At 39.3% G+C, this 21,891-nt stretch overlaps 1 protein-coding gene across 2 annotated transcripts in view; it reads left to right on the forward strand.

The window, feature by feature from the left end:
- foxp4 (forkhead box P4) overlaps positions 1-20,488 on the forward strand; it is a 115,437-nt gene extending 94,949 nt beyond the window's left edge. For both annotated transcript variants that reach the window (XM_047347077.1, XM_047347079.1), the window contains 9 exons: positions 1,715-1,802; positions 3,811-3,894; positions 6,225-6,450; positions 6,711-6,787; positions 6,871-6,972; positions 10,153-10,274; positions 10,763-10,829; positions 13,296-13,468; positions 14,924-20,488. In XM_047347077.1, coding sequence (XP_047203033.1) covers positions 1,715-1,802; positions 3,811-3,894; positions 6,225-6,450; positions 6,711-6,787; positions 6,871-6,972; positions 10,153-10,274; positions 10,763-10,829; positions 13,296-13,468; positions 14,924-15,071 — 1,087 coding nt within the window. In that variant the 3' untranslated portion in view covers positions 15,072-20,488. The remainder of the gene's footprint in view (positions 1-1,714; positions 1,803-3,810; positions 3,895-6,224; positions 6,451-6,710; positions 6,788-6,870; positions 6,973-10,152; positions 10,275-10,762; positions 10,830-13,295; positions 13,469-14,923) is intronic.
- The last annotated feature ends 1,403 nt before the right edge of the window (positions 20,489-21,891 follow it).

Consider the following 21,891-nt stretch of genomic DNA (forward strand, 5'->3'; position numbering starts at 1 on the left):
GAATGCCAAGAGTGTGCAGAGCAGTAATCAAAGCAAAAGGTGGCTACTTTGAAGAACCTAGAATATAAGACATATTTTCAATTGTTTCACACTTTTTTGTTCAGTATATAATTCCACATGTGTTAATTCATAGTTTTGATGCCTTCAGTGTGAAGCTACAATATTTATAGTCATGAAAATAAAGAAAACTCTTTGAATGAGAAGGTGTGTCCAAACGTTTGGTCTGTACTGTATATATATATATATATATATATATATATATATATATATATATACAACAAACATCATCATTACGAACAAACATTCAGTCATCATCTAAAAACGGAAACAGACATGGCCATCAACTTGAACTAACAGCCTGAGAAAGAAGAGTCCACAAGATAATTAGGGAAGCAGCCAATGCTTATATTCTAACTCTACAGGAGCTGCAGAAATCCACAGCTCAGGTTATCAGGATAGTTATGCACTCCTCAAATTAAAGTGAGGAAGAAATCCGTTGTTGGAAAAAAAGCCATACGATGTCCTGTTTATATTTTTCTTTGTGTCTTTGTGGGGACACAGCAAATATGTGGAAGAAGCTCTGGCCTGCTGAAAGAGGAAAATACAGCTTTTTGAAAATACATTCAAAACGGGTAAATGTGGCAGAACACTAGCACAAAACACATCATCCCCACAGTGAAACATGTCGGACTGAAAGATGGATGGAGCTAAATACAGGGAGCTAAGTACAGGGAAATCCTGGAAAAACTGCTTAATATTCAGGAGGACAATATTCCTTAAAACACAGCCAGTGCTACAATTGAGTGGCTGTTATCAAAACATATTTATGGGCCAGAATGCCAAAGTCAAGAGCTAAATCCAGTTAATAAACTGTACTAAACCTTAAAAAATGCTGTTCACAAGCACTGTCCATCCAATCTGACTAAGCTCAAGCTATGTTTTAAAGAAGAAAGAGCAAACACTTCACTCTCTGAAGCTGGTACCCCAAGAAACTTGCAGCTGTAATCGCAGCAAGAGGTGGTTGACAGAAGCAAGCCAGACTTTATATGTCAATGTATTATTTTATTTCCTCTTCATTGCTCTGGACTACTTTGTGTAAGTCTATCACATTAATTTCTAGTAAAATGCATTGCATTTGTGCTTGTAAGGTAACAAAATGTGGACTAGTTTAGGTTGTATGAATATTTTTGCAATGCGCTGTGTATTACCACTCGCTGCTTGGGCCATAGCAACCTGTGAATAACCTTGGCGATGACAGAAGGAAGACTGGGAGGAGCACACTGAGAAAGATCAGGAGGTCCCACATTTGAGGAAATAAACAGTGACACCATTTCCACACACAGACACACACCATCGTTAAGTTTTGCTAACAGCGCGCCTTAAGATAAGGCTGTGTGATAGCATATGAGCTCATATCCAGGTGGTTGTCTTGGACCGTGGCTCCAATGAAGTGCAAAAAAACACATAACACAGCTGCTCTGTCTGCTAGACAAAACGAACCTCCGAAATTAGGATTTATTTTTATAACGCTGAAGCAGCTCATAACTCATTATAAGGAAATTAAAGCAACTGAGGATACTTGCTGCTTCATTCACGACATGTGAACTGATGTGAAAATAATCTTTCAGACTTAAAAGTCTTAAGCTGCGGTTTTTGATTTGCAGGAAAAATTAACTTGTTATATTTATCCTATTCTACCTCTCATTACTTTCAGGCACTTGAATAATGAGCACGCCCTAGATGACCGCAGCACTGCTCAGTGCAGAGTCCAGATGCAGGTGGTTCAGCAACTGGAGATACAGGTGGGTCACAAACACACAAAAACACACACACAACCTTAACATTATCCCATCACTAACACGCAGAAGCTTAATTTTCATTTTCTCACAAACAACATCATGACGGCTGTTCCAGCCTGTCAGTGGCAGAAACTTGTCTTTGGCTGGGGCAGAGTTTATGGAGAGCAGCAGAGCTTGTAATTTAAAAGGAACAGTCAGCAGGGAAGCTGCCATTGCCGCTCCAATTATAAAGCTTCTCTGGTCACCAGCACGTGGGGGGGGGGTGGGGAAGCGATATGTGGAGAACTGGGCCACGAGGAGATCTTCCCAGCGACTCACGCATGCAATAAAACATCTGAGTAATGCTCCAGAACAAAACCCTCAAAATGATATTGTTCTCTGACAAAGAAGTGACAAAGTAGCGTGCTGTCGCAGTTTCCTGAATATAGCAATCACATTGCTGCCTGTGTGTGTGTGTGTAGGTGTGTGTTTGTGTGTGTGTGTGCACAGTGTTTATCCTTTACTAGGATTAGTTATATAGTAAGCTCAACTTGCAACGGTTAAAACTGAATTAATTCATACACATAATTCATCACTTAAATATTCTGAACAAACTTCACAGGTTCATCATGAATTGGATCTCATTATTTTTTTTTTATTAATCCTTTTTTTAAATCAAGTTGAACAATATATAGGTCCTGACATCAAGTGCCAATTAGCATATGTCATCCTTTAATATTTGCAACCATCTTATGTCATATTTTACTTTGAAAAAGGAACGAACACGGGCAGGAGTTAGGCAGGTTAATGCTATAATGGATCTTTAATGATAAAAAAGAGAAAACTTACAGAAACTGAAGATGGCATAAAAGGGAACAAAACACAACAAAAGAACCAGCAGGACATGAAGGGATAGCAGCACGAGAATCTGACAATGATTGAAAAATTTGGGGACCATAAATACTGGAAGGAGTGATTAATGGCACAGGTGAGACTTAATAACACCATATGAGGCAGCCATGGTAGAGCATGGACTGAAGCCCTGAGGGAGAAGGTCTAACACATGCTACAAAGGGAACCTAGGGGAAAATAAGTGATCAAAATTGTCACAGGGAAACTCAAGGACCAGTGGAGCTACAACTACACACAAGAAAGTGCTAAAGGAAAACCTCAATTTAGTTGAACACCCCAGTACAATGACAATAAAGACTATTCTATTAATTCTAATTCAGACAAAAAAAGTCTAAGCCCAAAGGATCAGCTTGTTTATGTTTGTTTAATTATTTCCTGTTTACATAAACTGTAAAGTTGCTCTCATTTACACGTCTCCCCTGTTTTATTTCTGCCAGAAAGCAAATTGACCTAAATGTGATCAATCTAGATCACAGTTTTAAGTTTGGCCAGTGTTATGGTCAGCTTTTGTGTTTGCAGCAGTGGTAAACATCGTTTAGCTGAGCCCCTGAAGCCACAGCCAGGGAACGCAAAGTGACAGAGAGGCAGCTGGTGTCACATCACATCAGGACAGCCATCTCTCCCTCTCTCACTCCTTGATATGCCGCTTCATCCCTCGCTTGTCCACAGGACTCCCACCGCTCCCACACCTCACAACGCACATCCAGACACTGGAGAGGCATTGTGCTTACATTTCTCATATTCATGCAGTGGCACACATCTCTGAAGCATGGGAGTAAGTTGCTGCTGCTGTCTGTCCGAGTGTGGATCCGTTATTCTAACACAGGGCCTAAAATAAATAAATAAAATAAACGCACATACAAAAATGCCTCAGCGTCTCCACAGGCTGCAGCGGTACCCCATTAAACAGCCGTTAACAAAGTCAAACGGGGGCGAGCGTGTCTTCGGGGCTAGTGGAAGTGTGTGAGAGAGAGCTGCGGGTGCCGAGACGCCTCGTTCTCATGTTCACCACTTTGCCTGAGGTGTAATTGTATTTGAAATTCTGTGTCAACACCACATTAAATCAATCTGAGGGTAATGAAAAGAGATGACATGTATTTTTCGATTGTGTGTTTTGCAGCTGGCGAAGGAGAGCGAGCGACTTCAGGCCATGATGACCCACCTGCACATGCGCCCCTCAGAGCCAAAACCTTTCAACCAACCTGTGAGTACACGCCGCCACCCCAAGGTCCCCATTACAACACTTCACATTCGTTTCCCCTGGATGGGACTTTATCATGTGTCTCTCTCTCTTGCTTGGTGGCTATGCCCCCTATTGTTCAGTGAGGGTTAATGTGGTATTTCTAAATCACAAAAGGCTTTTGTCCTGCCTTACACTCCATTTTTCATCCACTATTTTTTGTGCATTTCAAGTACATTTCCTTGAAATTTATGCTGCTACATTGGTCTATGTGTAAGCTGAATTTAATTTCTTCGAGCAACTCTATTTCTTATACCTTGCTGTAATTTAAATGAGTGCTGGCAAATATAATACAAATTTTATGTAGCTTCCTTGTGCGTGTGTGAAAGTGCATCCACCGCAGTTGGTTGGTGAGGCTGTTATTAGGAATCTAATGAATATTTCATTATTCAGATTGACGAGGAGTCTTATTAAAATATGAAGATGTTGAAATTAATTGTCAATTAGAGGTAGAGTGTCTTAATTTGAGAAAATAAACGAGCACGACTGAGTGACGATGTGTGTGCGCACGTGAGACCGTGCGACTGGATGATGTGTTGATCACAAGGGGATCAGCTGCCATTATCATCTAATGGGAAATCAGGAAGGAGGCGTGTTCTGTCACCACTGGAGACGGGCCTTGGGGTCAGAGATTGGAGGAGGAGGGGCAGAGGAGGAGCGTCAGGAATGGAAACAAAGCTTGGCCTCAATTAACAGTGTTCGACTGTTGCTGTGGTGATGGGCCGGGGTTGCAGCTTTAATGAAGTACCTGTTAAACAGCCCCCCCCCCTTCCAGTCAGCTCAAATGGTACGGAGAAGGGTCAGAGGAAAGAGGAGGTGATTCAGACATTTTACATAAATCTAGACAACACACACACACTCAGTGGTTTTAATTAGTTTTAAACTAGAAGCCCTGCAACACATCTCCCAGAGAGACTGGGAGTACTGGTTCTGTGCACTGTGTGTATCTGTGTGTGTGTATCTCGGGCTCTGCCTAATTGGGCCGAATTAGTCCATGAAGGCTATGCCACCACAAAGTGCAAGTGTGTGTTCCCCTTCCTACAAACATGCTGTCGTGTGGTTTTGTTTTTGCAAGCTCAGGGTTGATCGCAGCCTCTGTGTATGTGTGTGTGTGTGTGTGTGTGTGTGTGTGTGTGTGTGTGTGTGTGAATATACATGGTTATGAATACATGTGCATGTTCAGAAAGTTGCCATTGACATGTCCCTGTATTTCCAGGAAGTGCTTGGGGCCCTTTTTTTAAATCTGAGCTTGCCTTAGATGGAACAATTAGAATAGATGGATCAATTTGAAACATTGAGGACTTCTGCTTTTCTGAATATTTGCATCATTTCAAAACCAGAAGAGCTGTATGTGATTTAAAACTACTTCAAATTTCACACATGGTGAGATACTGTCTTATCAGCTGTTACATACAGCGTCTTGCAAAGGTATTCATACCCCCTGAACCTTTTCAGATTTTGTCATGTTACAACTATTGGGCCATTCTGAAACATAATTAGGCTTTAATCGAACCTGTTCCAATAGACCTCTGGCTCTGTATTGGAAGTCATTCTTCTCCTGGAAAGTAAACCTCCAGCAAATCTCAAGTCTTTCGCACCCTCAAACAGGTTTTCTTCCAGGGTTCCTTATTATTTAGCTCCATCAATCTTCCCATCAACTCTGACCCATCTCCCTGTCCCCTCCAATACTATGATGCTGCCTTGTGTTCACCGTGGAAATGGGGTTTTCAGCGTGATGTGCAGTGTTAGTTTTCACTCATAGTGTGAATAAAAATCTGTAGAATCATAGCATCATTCGCTGCCCTACAGAAGCATCTCCACAGCATAATGCTGCTACCACCATGTTTCAACATACGGATGTTGCAGGGTGATGTACAGTGTTAGTTTTTCTCCACACTTGCACATAGGCTAAAAAGTTTAGTTTTGGTCTCATCTAACCAGAGAGCTTTCTTCCATGTTTACTGTATCCCCTGCATAGCGTATGGCAAGTTTTAAATGAGACCTTTAGCTTTTCTTTAAAAATTGCTTTCTTATTACCTGCTAGATTTGTAGAGTGCATGACATGTTTGAAAGCCATCTTAGTCTGTCTCATAAAAACTCAGTAAAATACAGCAAAGTTTGTGGTTGTAAAGCGACAACATTTAAAAAGGTTCCCGAGGCATAAATAGTTTTGCAGGCCACTGTGCATATAGCATTTCCTGAGACTTACCTTACTGGAAAAAGGAGGAAATCTTACTGCTGAACATAAACCTAAGGTGTTCTCTCTGTCTCTTTGTTTTCTTGTCTCTTTCTAGCTGAATCTGGCTTCCAGCGGCTCCCTGTTAAAGAGGGACAGCGACGCCTACCCAGAGGGTCTTCCCCACCCTCCCACCTCAGCTGCCACCCCAATCACGCCACTGCGCCAGGGACCCTCTGTCATCAGCTCTTCCAGCCTGCACACACATTCCCACTCCCACACGCACTCGGTCGGCCCCATACGTAGGCGCAACTCTGACAAGTACTGCACCCCAATTGCCTCAGGTAGACTCCAAATCCCATGTTCCTCTTCCTTTATCCTCCCCTCTCACTCTAATCACAGCATTGACTTTTTCAATAATGCTGCCATTTATTGACAGTTTTCTAATTTCTAATTGATCAGCAGATATGTTTTGTTTGGGCCTAAGAAATTTATTTTTTGTTTTCATGTGCAATTTAAATTGAATAATTGTTTGAAATATTGTATGCTTATTGTCTCTTGGCTGTTTTATAATACATAATCCATTTTGTTGTCTATTTTTCAGAGCTGGCTCAAAACTGTGAGTTTTACAAGAACGCTGATGTCAGGCCTCCATTTACCTACGCCTCTCTTATCCGTCATGTAAGTAGTGCCTACCTATCTGTGGAACAATTGCTCTGTTGGCATCCTGCTATGTTGTCGCTCATCTTTATCTCTATTTCCAGGCCATCCTGGAATCTCCAGACAGACAGTTGACTCTAAATGAGATTTACAACTGGTTTACACGAAAGTTTGCATATTTCAGGAGAAATACTGCCACATGGAAGGTAAGGCGATCATATGTCTATTTATGTCATATTTCTCAAAAACGTATGTTTCTTTTATGTAAATTCTTAATCTTTTCTGTTATCATCTGAAGTTCAGCATATTGTTGTTTAAATGATGCAGTAGATTAGCATAGCTAAACTTAGAAACATAAAGTTTGGGTCGTGGCTTTCTTTGCAGGAATTCTTTGATAAAAAAGAAATTATAATGCTCAATTCGACTTATTAAAACGAGATTGCTGAAAAGTAGTTGTGGTCTGTACTTGTGAATACTTCTCACTTTCAGACCCAAAGTACTCTCTCACCTCCACAGCATATACAGTGCAAGGAATATTTACAGTCCCTGAACTTTCAGTGCATTTCATTGTGTGTGGCAGGCCAAGAAGTAGTGAATAATTGTGAAGTGGGAGGGAACCAATACATGTTCTTTTGTTTTATTCAGCCCATTTTACTCTGAAACCCCTAAATAAAATTAAATGCAACCAATTGCCCTCATAGGTCACCTAATTATTAAACAGATTCTAAATAACGCTGGACTAAACCTATAAATAATATAATATAAAATCTATTAAAAGGCTACAAAGGACCAAAGACTGGGACAGAGGTTCACCTTTCAGTAGAACAGTGACCTTAAACACAGCCTGAGCTTCAAATACATTGTTTAAATCAAACTATATTCATGTGTAAGAATGGTCTAGTTAAAGTCCAAACCTAAAGCCACTTGAGAAGCCTTAGCAAAGCTTTACTTAAGCTTTGTTGAAAGAAGAAAGGTAAAAAAAATGCTGTCTCTAGATGGTAAAATGTCAAAATCGGTAAAGACTGACCCCATAAAGATTTGCAGCTTTAATTGCGAAAAACTTCCACTCATCACAATAAAATACATTAAGGGTTGTGAGAAATGTGAAAAGTATGAATTTTGTGAAACATCGCCTCAGACAGAGTAAAACCCCCATAAGGCAGCTACAACACTTCATTACAGAGAAGTGTGTGCTGGGCTAACACACAGTGTTTATGATGATACTGATTTGTCTCTTTCTTCACTTTATCCCTGTCCAGAACGCAAACACTTAGGCTGAATTCAAATGGGTCAGGTGCTGAGCTATTTATTTTTCAAAACTCCTCTCATATTCAGGTCTAGGAAAGAGGGAATGTTAGCAAGTAACGGAAAGGTGAAGACAACGAAGACATCAGCCTCCTTATAATACCTCTGACAAAGGAGGGATGGGGATGATGATAGAAACAGGGCTGCTGCAGAGGTTAAGAGACAAAGGTTCCTAGAATATCTTTACCCCCTCACCTGACTTTTATGAATTTTAACTATTAATGCCTGGGTTCTGTTTCCTCCTCCATTCATCTGGAGGACCTTTACGTATAGTCCTGGCATGGCTTTATGTATTTATGTAGCAGCCCGGTGAGTCAAATGGGGCCGCAGAGATGTATGTCCTCTAATAAGTCATTATATTTCATGAGCAGAGCGACGGTATCAGGCGGTGGAAGTCGCCAGCTGGAAACAGAGAGGGGTAGAAAATAAGGATAAGATGAGAGGGGGAAATAAAAGGCCTGAACGAGAACAGAGTATGACGTTTCTTTCAAATGTAATTATAGTCAGTTAAAGTTTAACAACGGATTAAATATTAAGGAGAAAAAAAAGCCTCAGTTTTTTTCCTTAGTATGACTTGAAAACAAAGTGAAGATATTTGAGTATTACTGATATGAACAGAACATCCCATAATTATTGGCACCCATGGTGAAGATGTGTACGAAAGAATTAAAATAAATTGTTAAAGAAATTTGGCGCCTCTTTCCTGCTTTTCTTCTTTGCTCCTGCTGTACATATGGTCAACAATAGGTTTATTTTATCTTCCTTGCTTGAGTGGCATGTTCTCTTGTTGATCCCATTTTCCCAGAGAAACAATAAGTCAGGAATTACAAATTAAAATGTAATTGACAGTCTGACCAACCAAAAGTAGAAATGGAAGGAAAAAAAAAGCTTGAGTTATATTTATTTTATAAGAATTGTTGGTGTTGCCAATAGTTGCACCACTTTCTTCCTTTCTTTATTCCCTCCTTCCTTTTTGCCATTCCTTCTTTTCTTGTGTCCTTCCTTTCTTCTTTCCTTTCTTGTTTTCTACTTTCCTTCCTTCTTTCTTCTTTGCATCCTTTCTTCTCTCCCTGTGCCTTTTCACTACTCTTTGTCTTCTTCCTTTTTTCTTTCCTTCCTTCTGCCCTTTCTTTTTACCAATCACTGACTTGCCGCAACATTCACTCACTTGCAGTATTAAGACAAACCAGCGTCTGCAACCGTGAAATAAATTAAAATAGTTGTATTTCTTTTTCTTTCTTAGCACTGTATGTAGTTTAAGATTTTCTTTGAAATTCCTGCCTAATGTTGTGTCCCCTCTCACCTCCACACCACCCCCCCCCTACTCTGAGCCCAGAAGGCAGTGGAGATGAGTGGCACATGTGCTGTGACCCACTGTAAATGACTGCTAATGTTTTAACTGGGAGAATTAGGCGTTCATCACGGAGACGAATGCAAATAACACTGCAATAGCACCGGTGTCTTGTGCGTGTTTGTGCTTGTGTGTACGTGTGTGTTTGCACTGTCAGGGTGGCAGGCGGAGATTGGGGTCAGACTCATTTACAAAACTTAGAATCACGGCTCGGGGGTGGGGGGTGGAGGGGATGTGTTCATGAAGGGGGGCGAGGGTTCCTCCTCTGATTATGGCTGTGTGTAATTACGTGTGCGCACGGGCTATTCTCTGTGTATGCCTGCATGTGTGTGTGTAATTACGGCAAAGAGTGATGCACGCCTGGCCTGTCCCTCCCTCTCAGCTTAGAACAGCGTGTCAGAGAGAATATGCAGGATTTAATTATAGACGAATTAAAATTGGTAATGAAATTGGGTATGAACAAACTACAAATAGCAGATGAAAAGGGAGGCCTGTCCCTGGGGGGCTGAGACGAAGATAGCGGTGTGCCTGCCTGCTTGGCTGTCTGAGTGTGTGTGTTTGAGTTTGCGTGTGCTGATGATGACTGATTAGAAACAATCCAAGATAGAATAACACTTCTAGAGAACTCCCGCTTCATATAGGCTCTGTCCAGGGAGCTGCAGGAAAATGTAAAGTGATGGGTGGTAAAGGTTAAAAGTTTTACCTTGTTTCCATTTCTTTTCCTCCCTAGAATGCCGTGCGCCACAACCTGAGTCTGCACAAGTGCTTTGTTCGTGTTGAGAACGTGAAGGGTGCTGTGTGGACCGTGGACGAAGTTGAATACCAAAAGAGGAGACCACCAAAGATGACCGGGTGAGTGCATAAGTGACTGATGCTGACGAGACTGTGAGGTTATGGGTGCTGGCACCATGATTGCTTAAAATGGATGCACTAATGTTACCCAGAAGGCAGCTCACAAATTACTTCAACGAAAGTGAGGCAGGGAGGCTTCTGGCTTGTGATGTATGGTGCGTGTGCTGTATGTGTTTTTCCCTGTTTGTCGACACCATTTGTAAGCAGCTGTGTGAGATGCAAGGTGGCAGAAAAACCTTGTTAGCGTGTGTAAACAGATGTTCCCCCCAACAATCAGGGATAATTACGCACACGCACCTGCACACCAGATATCAGACACTTTCACATGTCTGCTTCAAGCAGCTGTTTACACTCAGCCAATGTTTCTGTCTGTAGAGTATTTTGGACGTTTGTCACAGTGTTTGATTTAGGTGACATCTTTTCACATGTGTGCACAATCTGTGCTTTAATTTCATGCCGCTTTCTTTTCTGTCTCTGACTCTGTGTAGAAGTCCCACTCTGGTGAAAAACATGATTTCAGGCCTGGGTTTTGGATCCCTAAACGCCAGCTACCAGGTAACACTTTGCATTCATTTCTGGTTCTCTCCCTTATTCTTCAACGCTCCTATAGCAGGCAGTAATAATCAGCACTTTTAAAGTATGTAAATGGTCTAAAGAATTATGAGATTAGCTCTTACAGATTTCTAAAGTATGGAAAAAGATAATTTAGTTTAGTTTCCACACATTTCTTATTCTAATATCTAGAGCATGAAAAATCAAAAGTTACTGAAACATGATGTGCTTTTTACATTGATTTATATTTAAATGACATCTTTTATCATTGATTTAACAGGTCCTAATATGTTTTTGTTCATAGTTATTGTTTTGGCTTTTGAGCTATTGACATAAGACCCACAGGTAAATGTAACACGTTTGAGGCCTCTTACAGTGCTATTCAACAGCATTCATACCTCTTAAACCACAAAATTAAAAGTATTTTATTTTATGTGATAGAGCAACACAAAGTGATGCAGAATGATAAAATTGAAAAATTATAAAAATAGAGATTCCCAATTAGTTTTAGGTCTGAACTTTGACTGGGTCAATCTAACACTAATAATGTTTTGATCTGAATTATTCTATTGTAGCTCATGCTGTATGTTTAGGGTGGTTGTCCTGCTTGAAGATCAACCTCCACCTCCCTCTTAAGTCTTTAACATGGTTCCTATCAATATTGCCCTGTATTTAGCTTCATGCATTCTTCCAATCAGCCCTGAATGTCTTCCTTGTCCCTGATGCAGAGAAGCATCCCCACAGCATGAAGCTGCCACCACCATGTTTCACTATGGGGATGGTGTGTTCACAGTGCACTGTTAGTTACCCCCCTACACACATAGCGTTTTGTATATAAGTCAAAAAAGTTCACTTTTTTTGCTCATCTTACTAGAGCAACCTCTCCTGCATTCCACTAGCCATGTTCCCTAAATGGCTTGAGGCAAACTGTAAATGGGATTTCTCCTGCACTACTATTAGTGGTCTTGTCAACAGATTTTCTCAGCTAAGGTTTTGATCTTTGCAACTGGTTAAGATGTGTTATTATTTGCGGATACCAGAACAAATACTTTTCAAATTTTGTAAAAATGTGCATCTTTTTGCTCCCACTGTTAACTACTTTGTGATGGTCCTCTACAAAAAATCCCAAAACAATACAACAAAGTTTGTGGTTCTTACATGACAAAATGATAAAAGGTTTAAGGGAATACTTTTGGAAGGTACTTAGTTTTGAACTGGACTTGCGGTGCTTAAACTGGTTCTGGTTTGAATGCCAAATGCAGCATTTAAATAGCTGTTTCTTAAATTTGTATGAAAATAATTAGAGGATCAGAAGGTCACAAACGGTTTTTTAAAGAATCTGATATAGCTAAAGGACAATCCTTTCTAGATTTTGTAAGTTGAACTGTTACAGATTTTTACATGGAGCTCATCTGAGTTGTTCCACAAGTAAAAAAAAATTATGGAAACAGTCCTTTAATACTCCTCAGAATCAGAGACCAATTTGAGCATTGTCTTATTTGATGATTTGTGGAACATACAGATGACAAAACACAACAAGGCAAAGGTTTCATACTACAATATCCAGAATGTTTTAAACATTCACAGGAACTTTAAAATAGTAAATGTGCAGAAACCCTGAATCAAGGACACTAATATCAATTCCCTCTTATAATTAGCCGATTCCCTAAATGCACTCACACTGGCTGCCTCCACCCACACATCAGCTTTCCTCTCTCATGCCCCATCTCACAACGTTCCACCTCCACCAGCGCACACATCTCGATAACTTCACCTCAGTGCAGGCACACCAAATCCACTTTAGCTACAGGGATGATTTATAGCGTCAAGTAGTTGTCAATTAAGGTTACAGCATAAAATTATTGCCTGTCCCAGAAAACCCACCTCTGAGCCAGTGAGAATTCCTTTTGTCTTTTCTTTTTTATTTCCCCCTGCATGAGAAGGGGAGGTAGGGTGACTCTCACAGCCGGCATCCAACCTGTCTTATCCAGCATTTGGATGTGAGCGTGCAGTATAAGGACAGAAGCTGATCTTGTTGCCTCAGTTGTTTTGCCTTCTGTAGACACAGATGCTGCACTTATGTTTCTGTGTCTAAGCTCAGGTTGTGCCTCTGTTTCTCATAACATTTCTGATGAGACTTTTGTGTAATCACACACACATTTTGACAGGGACCTACAAGAACAACTCTTAAGGCTGAAAGTACTGTATATAAGTGCCCCCTAGTGGTTTAACATGATGTTTGCTAAGAAAGAAATGAGCTCTACATGTGGAAGATTTAACAAAAAACACTCTGCATTCCTTGTCACTTTAATGATTCGTTTAAGTTAGGCTTCAGATCTATTCTTGTCAGTTAGACTTAGTGTTCAATCAAAACTACATCAAAAAGACAGCTTAAATAATGAGTCTTGTAAACTGATGCCCCCTTTTTGACATTAAAAATGATGACCGTGTCTGTCTGTGTGTGTGTAGGCGGCTCTGGCAGAGAGTAGTTTGTCCCTGCTGAACAGCCCCCCTCTGGTGACCCCTCCATCTGCTGCCAGCCTCAACATGCTGCACGTGGGCCACGATGATGTCAGCTCCACTGTGGAGCAGGTCAACAGCAACGGCAGTTGCAGCCCCACGCTCAGCCCTCAGCAGTACAGGTACGAACAATGGTAGACACAGACTTCCTTGACAGTGAATGACTACATGTTGTTTAGCCATTTTTGAGAGATACATGGAAAGTTTTCCATTAATACATTGAATTTACATCAATCAGTTTAGAAGTCGTCAATCATGATATGATTTGTGCACTTGAAAAATGCTCGATTTCTGGTGTCATCTTTGGGTTTTGGTGAAGTGACTTTAAAACACATTTGAACTATAAAACATTTATTAAACTATCTGAAAATATAGATTGAACTGTGAGTTATTATTCTGCTAAGGTTCATATTTAAAATAGGAAATTTGAAGTTTCATCAATACATGCTTGTTTTTGGCAGTTCCAAATTTCCTTTATCTGTTTGAACAAAATTTGAATGCACTGAACACAACAGGACTGACTCGAATTAAGACATGTGTATCTGGATTTGAACTTGAACCTGAAACCGATTATAATGGAACATATTTTGGACAGTATGCAGAGTGCTTTGCTATAGTATTCACACCCTTTGAACCTTTTCACATTTTGGCACAAACTTCAATGCAAAGTATAGTAGTGCATAACAAATGAAAAAAATGAATTTAAAAAGTAAAAACAGCCTGAGAAGTGAGTTTTTTCAACTCCCTTTACCATGGTACCATTAAAAAGGTCAATGCATCCAGTTGTTCTGTGAAGGCTTGTCAGAGAACATTAGTGAATAAACAGCATCATGAAGACCAAGGAACACAGCAGAGAGATCAGGGATACAGTTGTGGAGAAGATTAAAGCAGGGTTAGGTTATAAAACATTATTTCCAGCCTTGAACATCTATTGAGCACTGTTCAGTCCATTATCTAAAAAAATAGTATTTTGTATTTTGTAACAGTAAAGGCACAAGGAGAGCATTAATGAGAGGTTCAAATCTGGCCTTCATGAAAGAGTGATAAGAGGAAAGCCATAGGACATCCTGTTTAAGGTTTGCCTCCAGCCATGCAAGAAACACAACAAAAATATGGAAAAGGTTGCTCTGGTCAGATGAGATCAGAATTTAACATGGTGGACTATATATGCAAGCATGGATTAAAACCAACACTGCATCATCATCTTTATCCCAATGGTAAAACATGGTGGTGGCTGAATTATGCTGTGGGGATGCTTCTCTTCAGCAGTGAACCAAAAGATGCTTCTATTCTACAGACTTTTATTCATAATTTTCATTCCTCACATGGAACCCTGAAAAAATGCAATTATAGATTGTGATTACAACGTGACAAAATGTGAAAAAGTCCAACGGGTGCAAAACACTGTAAATAGGTTTGCGCAAGACAAGCTTACATTTTCTGTGAAGTGCCCAGAGATAAAGTGGTATTACATTAATGAACCTACAGTGATTGCATAGGTACATATGCTGCACACAAAGCTCTGCGTCAAATCCTTCCCCATCACCTCGTTGACTGCTTATTTCTTTGTGCCACAGCCACCCGGTGCACGTGAAGGAGGAGCCCACTGAGGTGGAAGAGGACAGCCGACCAGTATCCCTCCTGGCTAGCGTCACACACAGCCTGCCGTTACCAAGCGATGAGCGTGATCTGGAGGAAGATCTTCCAACCGAGGAGCTGGAGTAGGACACACCTGCCCAATGGATCAAAGGGCCAGGGCTCCTCTCAGATCAGTCCGAGCGCCCTTTCATCAGCGTGAAGAGGAAAAACAGCATCCGTACACTTAAGAGAAAAGAGAGGGAAAAAAGAAAACATGTTTTTTTTTTTTTTTTAAATAAAGTTCAAACAACAGAGAATGACATTGAGAAACTCAAAAAACAGGGTTTAGATGACTTTTTTGTTCAGCCGCAAAAACCTGACTGTGGAGCACTGCTTTACCTCCAGGTGTTGCTTTTACAACACTTGGCTCAGAGGTGTAACACCACTTTATTCATACACGCTAGCAAAACCTGTGCACGCACGCACATATGCACACACACATGCACACACACATATTTGTTTACCTGTCAAACCATGTCTCGGGGGAAAAAACAAAAAAGATCCCAAGAGGCATGGATTTTTCCCCTCATACCACCACCTGGCATAGGCGCTTTTCTCTCTGTGGTCCCTAGTTGAGAAGAAACACTGATGTGTGTTTGAAAGAACAAGACATGCACAAACACATAGGATCATGTGTATATAGATTTGGAGAGGTCGTCAGGGTCCGGACATCTCTTCTTTCCACCCTCTTCGAGTCAGACACTTGCTTTTTCATACACTTTGATTTGATGGAAACGAAACCGATGGCCTTCAAGATGAGGGAGAATGAAGAAGAGGAATGACGGCGTCACCCTGTTCCCTGTCCAGGACTCAGCAGTGGGACAGTTACTGAGGGATGTTCTTTTTAACTGTTTATTTCTACGTAGAAGAAGAAAAAAATGTTCCTACCAATACTACAGCCCACCCTATTCCACCACCCCTCCCACCCCAAAGACTGCAGGACAAGGTGCTCTTCGTATGTTCTCCGTTTGCAGATGAGCATGGAACACTTTGGAAAGAAAGAAGAAATGATGGGAAGCAGCGAGAGACGAGGGAGGAAGTGTCTAGAGAAACTTTGTGACTACAAAAACAAACAAAAAATGTCTTTGATTTTGAGAAATAAGAAAAACAGTGTGGTAGCTTTTGTCATTACCTTTTTATTTTTTATTGTTTACTTTTGATGATCAATATTCCTATCATGGATTTCTAAGGATGTTTGTCTCATTTTTAGTTTTTGTCAGTTGTTTGATTTGCTCTGGTTGTTCGCACCATTACAAATAAGTATTGGCAAAATAATTTAGTGGAGATTTTTTTAAAAAGGAGCAAAGTATTGACCCAACTGTTCTTCCCCTCAACAGCTTTTATGTCCCAAGTGTAGCAGGCGAGAAAATTGGAAATAGCACTTAAAAGTTACCATTAACCGCCAAACTTTCTTTATTTTTATTTTAATTCACTTGTTTTTTGTTTTTAAGTTGTATATTTACTTAAGATGTGTCTGTAATGCTTTAAAAAACATAAATATATATATACATATACATATATATATATATTACTGCAGTCAGAGAATACCTCATCCCACAAAGGTTCTGCCCAGAAACATGTCCAAATTGATTAAGAAGAAGTAAGGGGAGATATTCCTTCTGTGGGACACCAAATGTGGCAACTCTGCTCAGCCTCAATTCAAAGCTCTATGGTTGTAATTGTTACTGTGTAGAAGCTATCTGCGATTCACTGTGTGAGTTTGTGTTCAAGGAAATGGCTATTTTATTATTTCTTTTGAGGACGTCAAAGCATAACTTTTCTCTAAAATTACATACCAAATTTTAGCGTTTATTTTTAATTAATAACCTCTTATCATGTTCCCGTTTTAGTTTTTTGTTACAGGTAACCAAAGATATACGTAGAAAACCAAAAACCCTGTGCTTTATTTACCCTTAGTTTTTATTTTTATTTTCTCTCAGAAAACAGGCCAATAGACAAGAAACCATAATGTTTTTCTTTCCTGTAAAGATATTCACATGAGTGCTGCCCTAAGACTCTAAGACTTACAGTGCTGATCATTCCAAAAACCAAAGTGTGCAAAGGAACCTGAGATTTTAGGGACAGTTCTGAATGACTTAAATTAGGTATCACACCAAAAATGAATAAAAACAAACCTCGCACAGTTCCTCTGAAAAATACAATGTAGAGAGAAAGGAGTATAAAGCACTTACAGATGAAACCCTGCCTCTCCTATACTGTATACTGACCCATTTTGTTAAAAAACCCAGTTCTTGGACAACTACATTTGAGCAGACCCTAACAAAAATATTTTTCTGTGAGCTTTTTTTTTTTAATATTAGGAGGTATGCAATCAAGATAAAAAAGATCTTTCAACAGAAACTGCCTGTGCATCTGAACATGCTGTTCACAAGAAGAGGAAGTGTACTGTAACAGGTTTCCAAAAGTCAAAAGTGGACAAACAAATGATTCCGAATATACATTGCAAATAAAGAGGGGACATTTAATGTAATGGAGAAACAACCAAGGGATACATTTATAGTTTAAGATGGGTTTTGTTGTCAGATTTTTCCTTAAGCCCAACTGAACTTCAGATGTTTTTTTTAACTAATCTTTCCAATGACATTGTGTTCAAACAGGACTGTTTCCTGTTGTAAAAGAGACTGTGTGGAAAACACATACCTGGCAGGCAGAAATGTTGAAAAGAGATAAAATAACCAAAAAATAATACTACCTCTTTTTCAAAACTGTTTGACACATAGCCAGTGGGAATCTGAACTCTCGTTAACACTTTACTCTTCCTCAATAATAATACCAATAATGCCAAAACTGTTGTCACACATACTTTACAACAAGGGTAGCCGGATATTAAGAGATATCCATTTGTGATATTATTGCTGAGAATTGCGATGATGATATTGATTGCAATTGATACCCATTTTCCTTACAATTCTTTTTTCTTTTCCATCATCACAAACTTCATAAGACTCTTGATGATCTTTAGGATTTCGGTCTCTAAGATCTAGATCAGGCGTGGGCATAAAAGACAATGAAATTTCATCCAACTGATTAAAGATTATAAATAAGCAGCATTTATGACTTGGGAAACATTACAGCCTAACAAATATTGCATCTTTTCTGATTGCAACAACAACTGCAATCTGATAAGTTTGTGCAGCTTTATGTACAACAGAAATCAACAATAGCTGTTAGGTCATTCCCTTTCACGTCTACTTGAGCCCAAAAAACACAAAGTTGTTTCATTTTTTTATATATTATTAAGAATGACTACCTCTCCGTAAACCACATCTGAAAGCGCTCGGTGCATGTCAAAATGTGTCGAGAGTGCTCGCTAACTACAGTTTTTTCTTCACCTGATTTGCGCTGAGCTTTGTAAAGTCAAACCCTCTCAGTTGCACATCTGCTTACATGTCATCAGAAGCTGGTTGCTAGTAGCTCTCTCTCGTTGTCAGAGGTGGTGATGGGCTATGACAACACACACTAACACCCACTTGTACATGTGCAAACCTGAACCAGTTAAACTGAGGCTCAGAGCATTCAGATATCCAAAGAACCGCTCAACAAAAAACACTCAAGAGGCTGAATCTCTAACGCACCACTACTAGTCAGATCCAAACCAGGAGAAACTGCTGCATCTAGAACCTAGACGATTCCTAACTTGTGCTTTAAGGTACACCTGTAAACACAGCGGTTTTATAAAGATGTAGATCGTTCACAGGTCAGCATGTAACACTGCTTTCTTTAGCTTGACATAACATGATGCATTCCTGTATATTAATGCTTGGCTCATCTCTCCAGTGCTTCTCCGTTGTTTTGGGGTTTTTTTGCGTTTGTTTTTTCTTTTTTTTTCTGCTGAGCTGTTGCAAAGCTTTCAACTTGGATTCCTAACCTGTACCGCTAATGCTGAATATGTGTATTTATGACATTAATTGCTGCAGATATCTTGGTTTAAACGTTTTTGGGTTTTTTTTTTTTTTTTTTTTTTGGTTTCCATTTTTCAGTTCTTCATAAAACGTCTGGGACGCAACTTTTTTTTAAAGTGTATTAACAAAAAGAAAAAAAATGAAAAGAATGGAATTTAGATCAGTGGTTTAGGAAACACCTGTTTGTATATTTATCTTAGCTAGATCTATTTTGATACTTTTTTGTCTCTGTATTGCATTTATGCATTTTTAAGGAAAGAAAAAAAAACTACAAAAGGAAAACAAACAAAAAAGTTTCTTCATTGTGTTTTGATACCTCAGATTGACTTTTGTTTTCTCAGACAGGACCAAAACCTCTGAAAAGAGAAAGAGGAAAAAAATGTAAGAATATGGATACCCTTTCTTTAACAAAAAAAAAAAAAAGAAATGCGGAGCTAGAGAAAAGTATTGCTGTTGGTCCTTTCAGGTGCCAATACGTGTCCTTGCTCCCTGTGACACCTCCCTCTAACCCCCTGACTCCCAGTCATTCCTGTGCCAAACTCCGACCCACAGAGCTGCCAATCATCTGCAGGTGCCAAGGGGCCGAGTCAAAAACTTAACGGGTAGCGACTCGCCCCAGACTTTATCTCTAAGTCCAACAGAGGCAAATTAACGACTGACACTGTTTCGTTATTGTTATCATTATTATATGTTGTTGTTTTGATACTCCTCCTTTTGCTTAGTCTCAAAACCAAAATGTGGAGTGGCTCTTCGAGATGCAGCTCTGACTACCAAAGGCATTGTGAGCCAACATTGCTTCAGTCCAAACTGAACTGTAACCAAACTGCAACCAAAACCAATGTTACAACCTGAACCAACCAAAAAAAAAAAAAAACAAAAAAACCCCGTGCTACTTCCAAAACTTTACATTTACGTCACTTACCACCCTCACCGATAGGAGTTTCCCCTCATCCATTCGCGTAACAGTGTTGTGGGGAGCAGTCTACGTCTCTTTGGCTTGCGTCTAATTCAGAGGATTTAGGGAGAGCAAATCCTGATCAGTGATTGGACAGTTCTGAGGCGTCATGGGAGGGAAAAGGGACTCTCAAAGTGGAGCTATTGCCTGATGGTATTATCATAAAGACAGCCAGATTTTGATGGAACTACCACTCTAATGATCCTCTGGTTAAACCTTAGGAATGTGTGTACATTTAAAGCAGTGACTCTCGTTATTGATTTTTAGTTGAGTTTACCTGTTTACCTCTCTTTATTCCTTTGGTTTTTGTTACGTTTCTTGTTGTTTCAAAGTGTGACCCGAGGAAGAGGCAGGAACAGGGACCTGGGTGGTTGCTTTAGACAGACAGATGATTTGCCCGGCCCTCTGACCCTCTTCCGCCCGGGGTAGCCATGTAATGCCAGTCACTGCCCTTTTCCTTCATGCTGTATAAAAACACACACATATATCTGTGTATTTGTAACCTGAATCTTCTTGTGTCTGTCCATGCAGACAATAAAAAACTGTACAGTAGGTCTAGTTGCATGTAATCTGTACTAATTATTGACAATGGCATTATAAAATGCAATAAAATACTTATTACACTGTCCTAGGGTGTGTCTGCATTTCTTCTCGTTATCCTAGCAGTTTTAGTTGTTTATATCAAAATGATACAATTGTTTGAATTTTGTTTACAGTATACCATAATAATGTCACATAACATCCGTTGAAAATGCAACCTACGGTGCCAGCATAAACATGTTATTAATTTTTTGGCATTTAATTATCTATGTGAACAGTTCCTTTTTAATGATTTTTAAAACAGATATATGGTGGACAAGTTTGAATATCTCAAATGCACACAGGGACACAATTAAACATACAGGGTCAAAGAAATAAATACATACACCCCCGCTAATGAACAAATGTCCCTTTGTGAGATGTATAGAATCCATACAATTTTGCTAGCCATCAACAAAGTCCAAATACTTTGGAGGACCAATACTGCCATATTTAAAAATAATTACCGAAATAAATAAAAGACTTAATAAAATAATTGCTAGGCCAAAAAGTAACTAGAAATTTAAATCAGTGCGCCATTAAATGCAACAAAATAATAAAAAGAAGATATTTATTAAATAATTTATCCGATATAAATATATATATATATTACTATTTAAATCCTCTATTTTCCTTAAACCACTCATTTTCAAATCATATATATACATTTTTTGAACTATGTTTTTCCTGTTTTTTTAATAGGAGTGAATTTCTTGCCTTTTTATTTTCTGAGCTGTAATGACAAGAAAACAGAGGTCAATAGTAATTCAAGCACTCCTCTTTCAAACCTTAGTGATATGGAACCATTTGTCAAGCAACAGGTTACAAATCTTGGTGTCATGCTTCAAGTTCAGTACACAGCTCAGCAGTGTGTTGCAGAAAAGTTTTTTTCAACTAGGTCAGGTATCGAAATATGGAGCTAAATTGGGGCCATAAAGTTTGTTCAAACGAAAAAAATTTGAACCTGAAAAATAAGTTTGTTCAAAAGAAAAACATTTGAACCTGAAAAATGATTTTCAACCTGCCCAAAAAAAATTTGGAAACTGGAAAAAGGTTTTGCAACTGAAAAAAAAAAAAACAGATGTGAAACTGGAAAAAAAAAGTTCAAAACTACTTTTCAGATTCAACTTTTTTTTTAAACCTGCAATTTTTTGTTTTGTTTCCGGCTTCAAATTCTGGCCCTGTTTTGGCCGCCCCCCATGCCACAAACTTTTATTTTTCAGGTTAAAATGTTTTTCTTTTGAACAAACTTTTATTTTTCAGGTTCAAATTGTTTTTGTTTGAACAAACTTTATGGCCCCAATTTAGCTCCATAGTTCGGTCCTTTTCGGTTGCGGCACCAAAATTATGGAACAAGTTGCCATTAAATATCACAGACCTCTAAAAGCACATCTATTTTCAGTGGTTTTTGACACAGTGTGAGTTGGTTTGTTCTTTATTGAGTTGTTTT

This window comes from Girardinichthys multiradiatus, chromosome 20 (genome assembly GCF_021462225.1).
Source record: "Girardinichthys multiradiatus isolate DD_20200921_A chromosome 20, DD_fGirMul_XY1, whole genome shotgun sequence".
NCBI classification, from domain to species: domain Eukaryota; kingdom Metazoa; phylum Chordata; class Actinopteri; order Cyprinodontiformes; family Goodeidae; genus Girardinichthys; species Girardinichthys multiradiatus.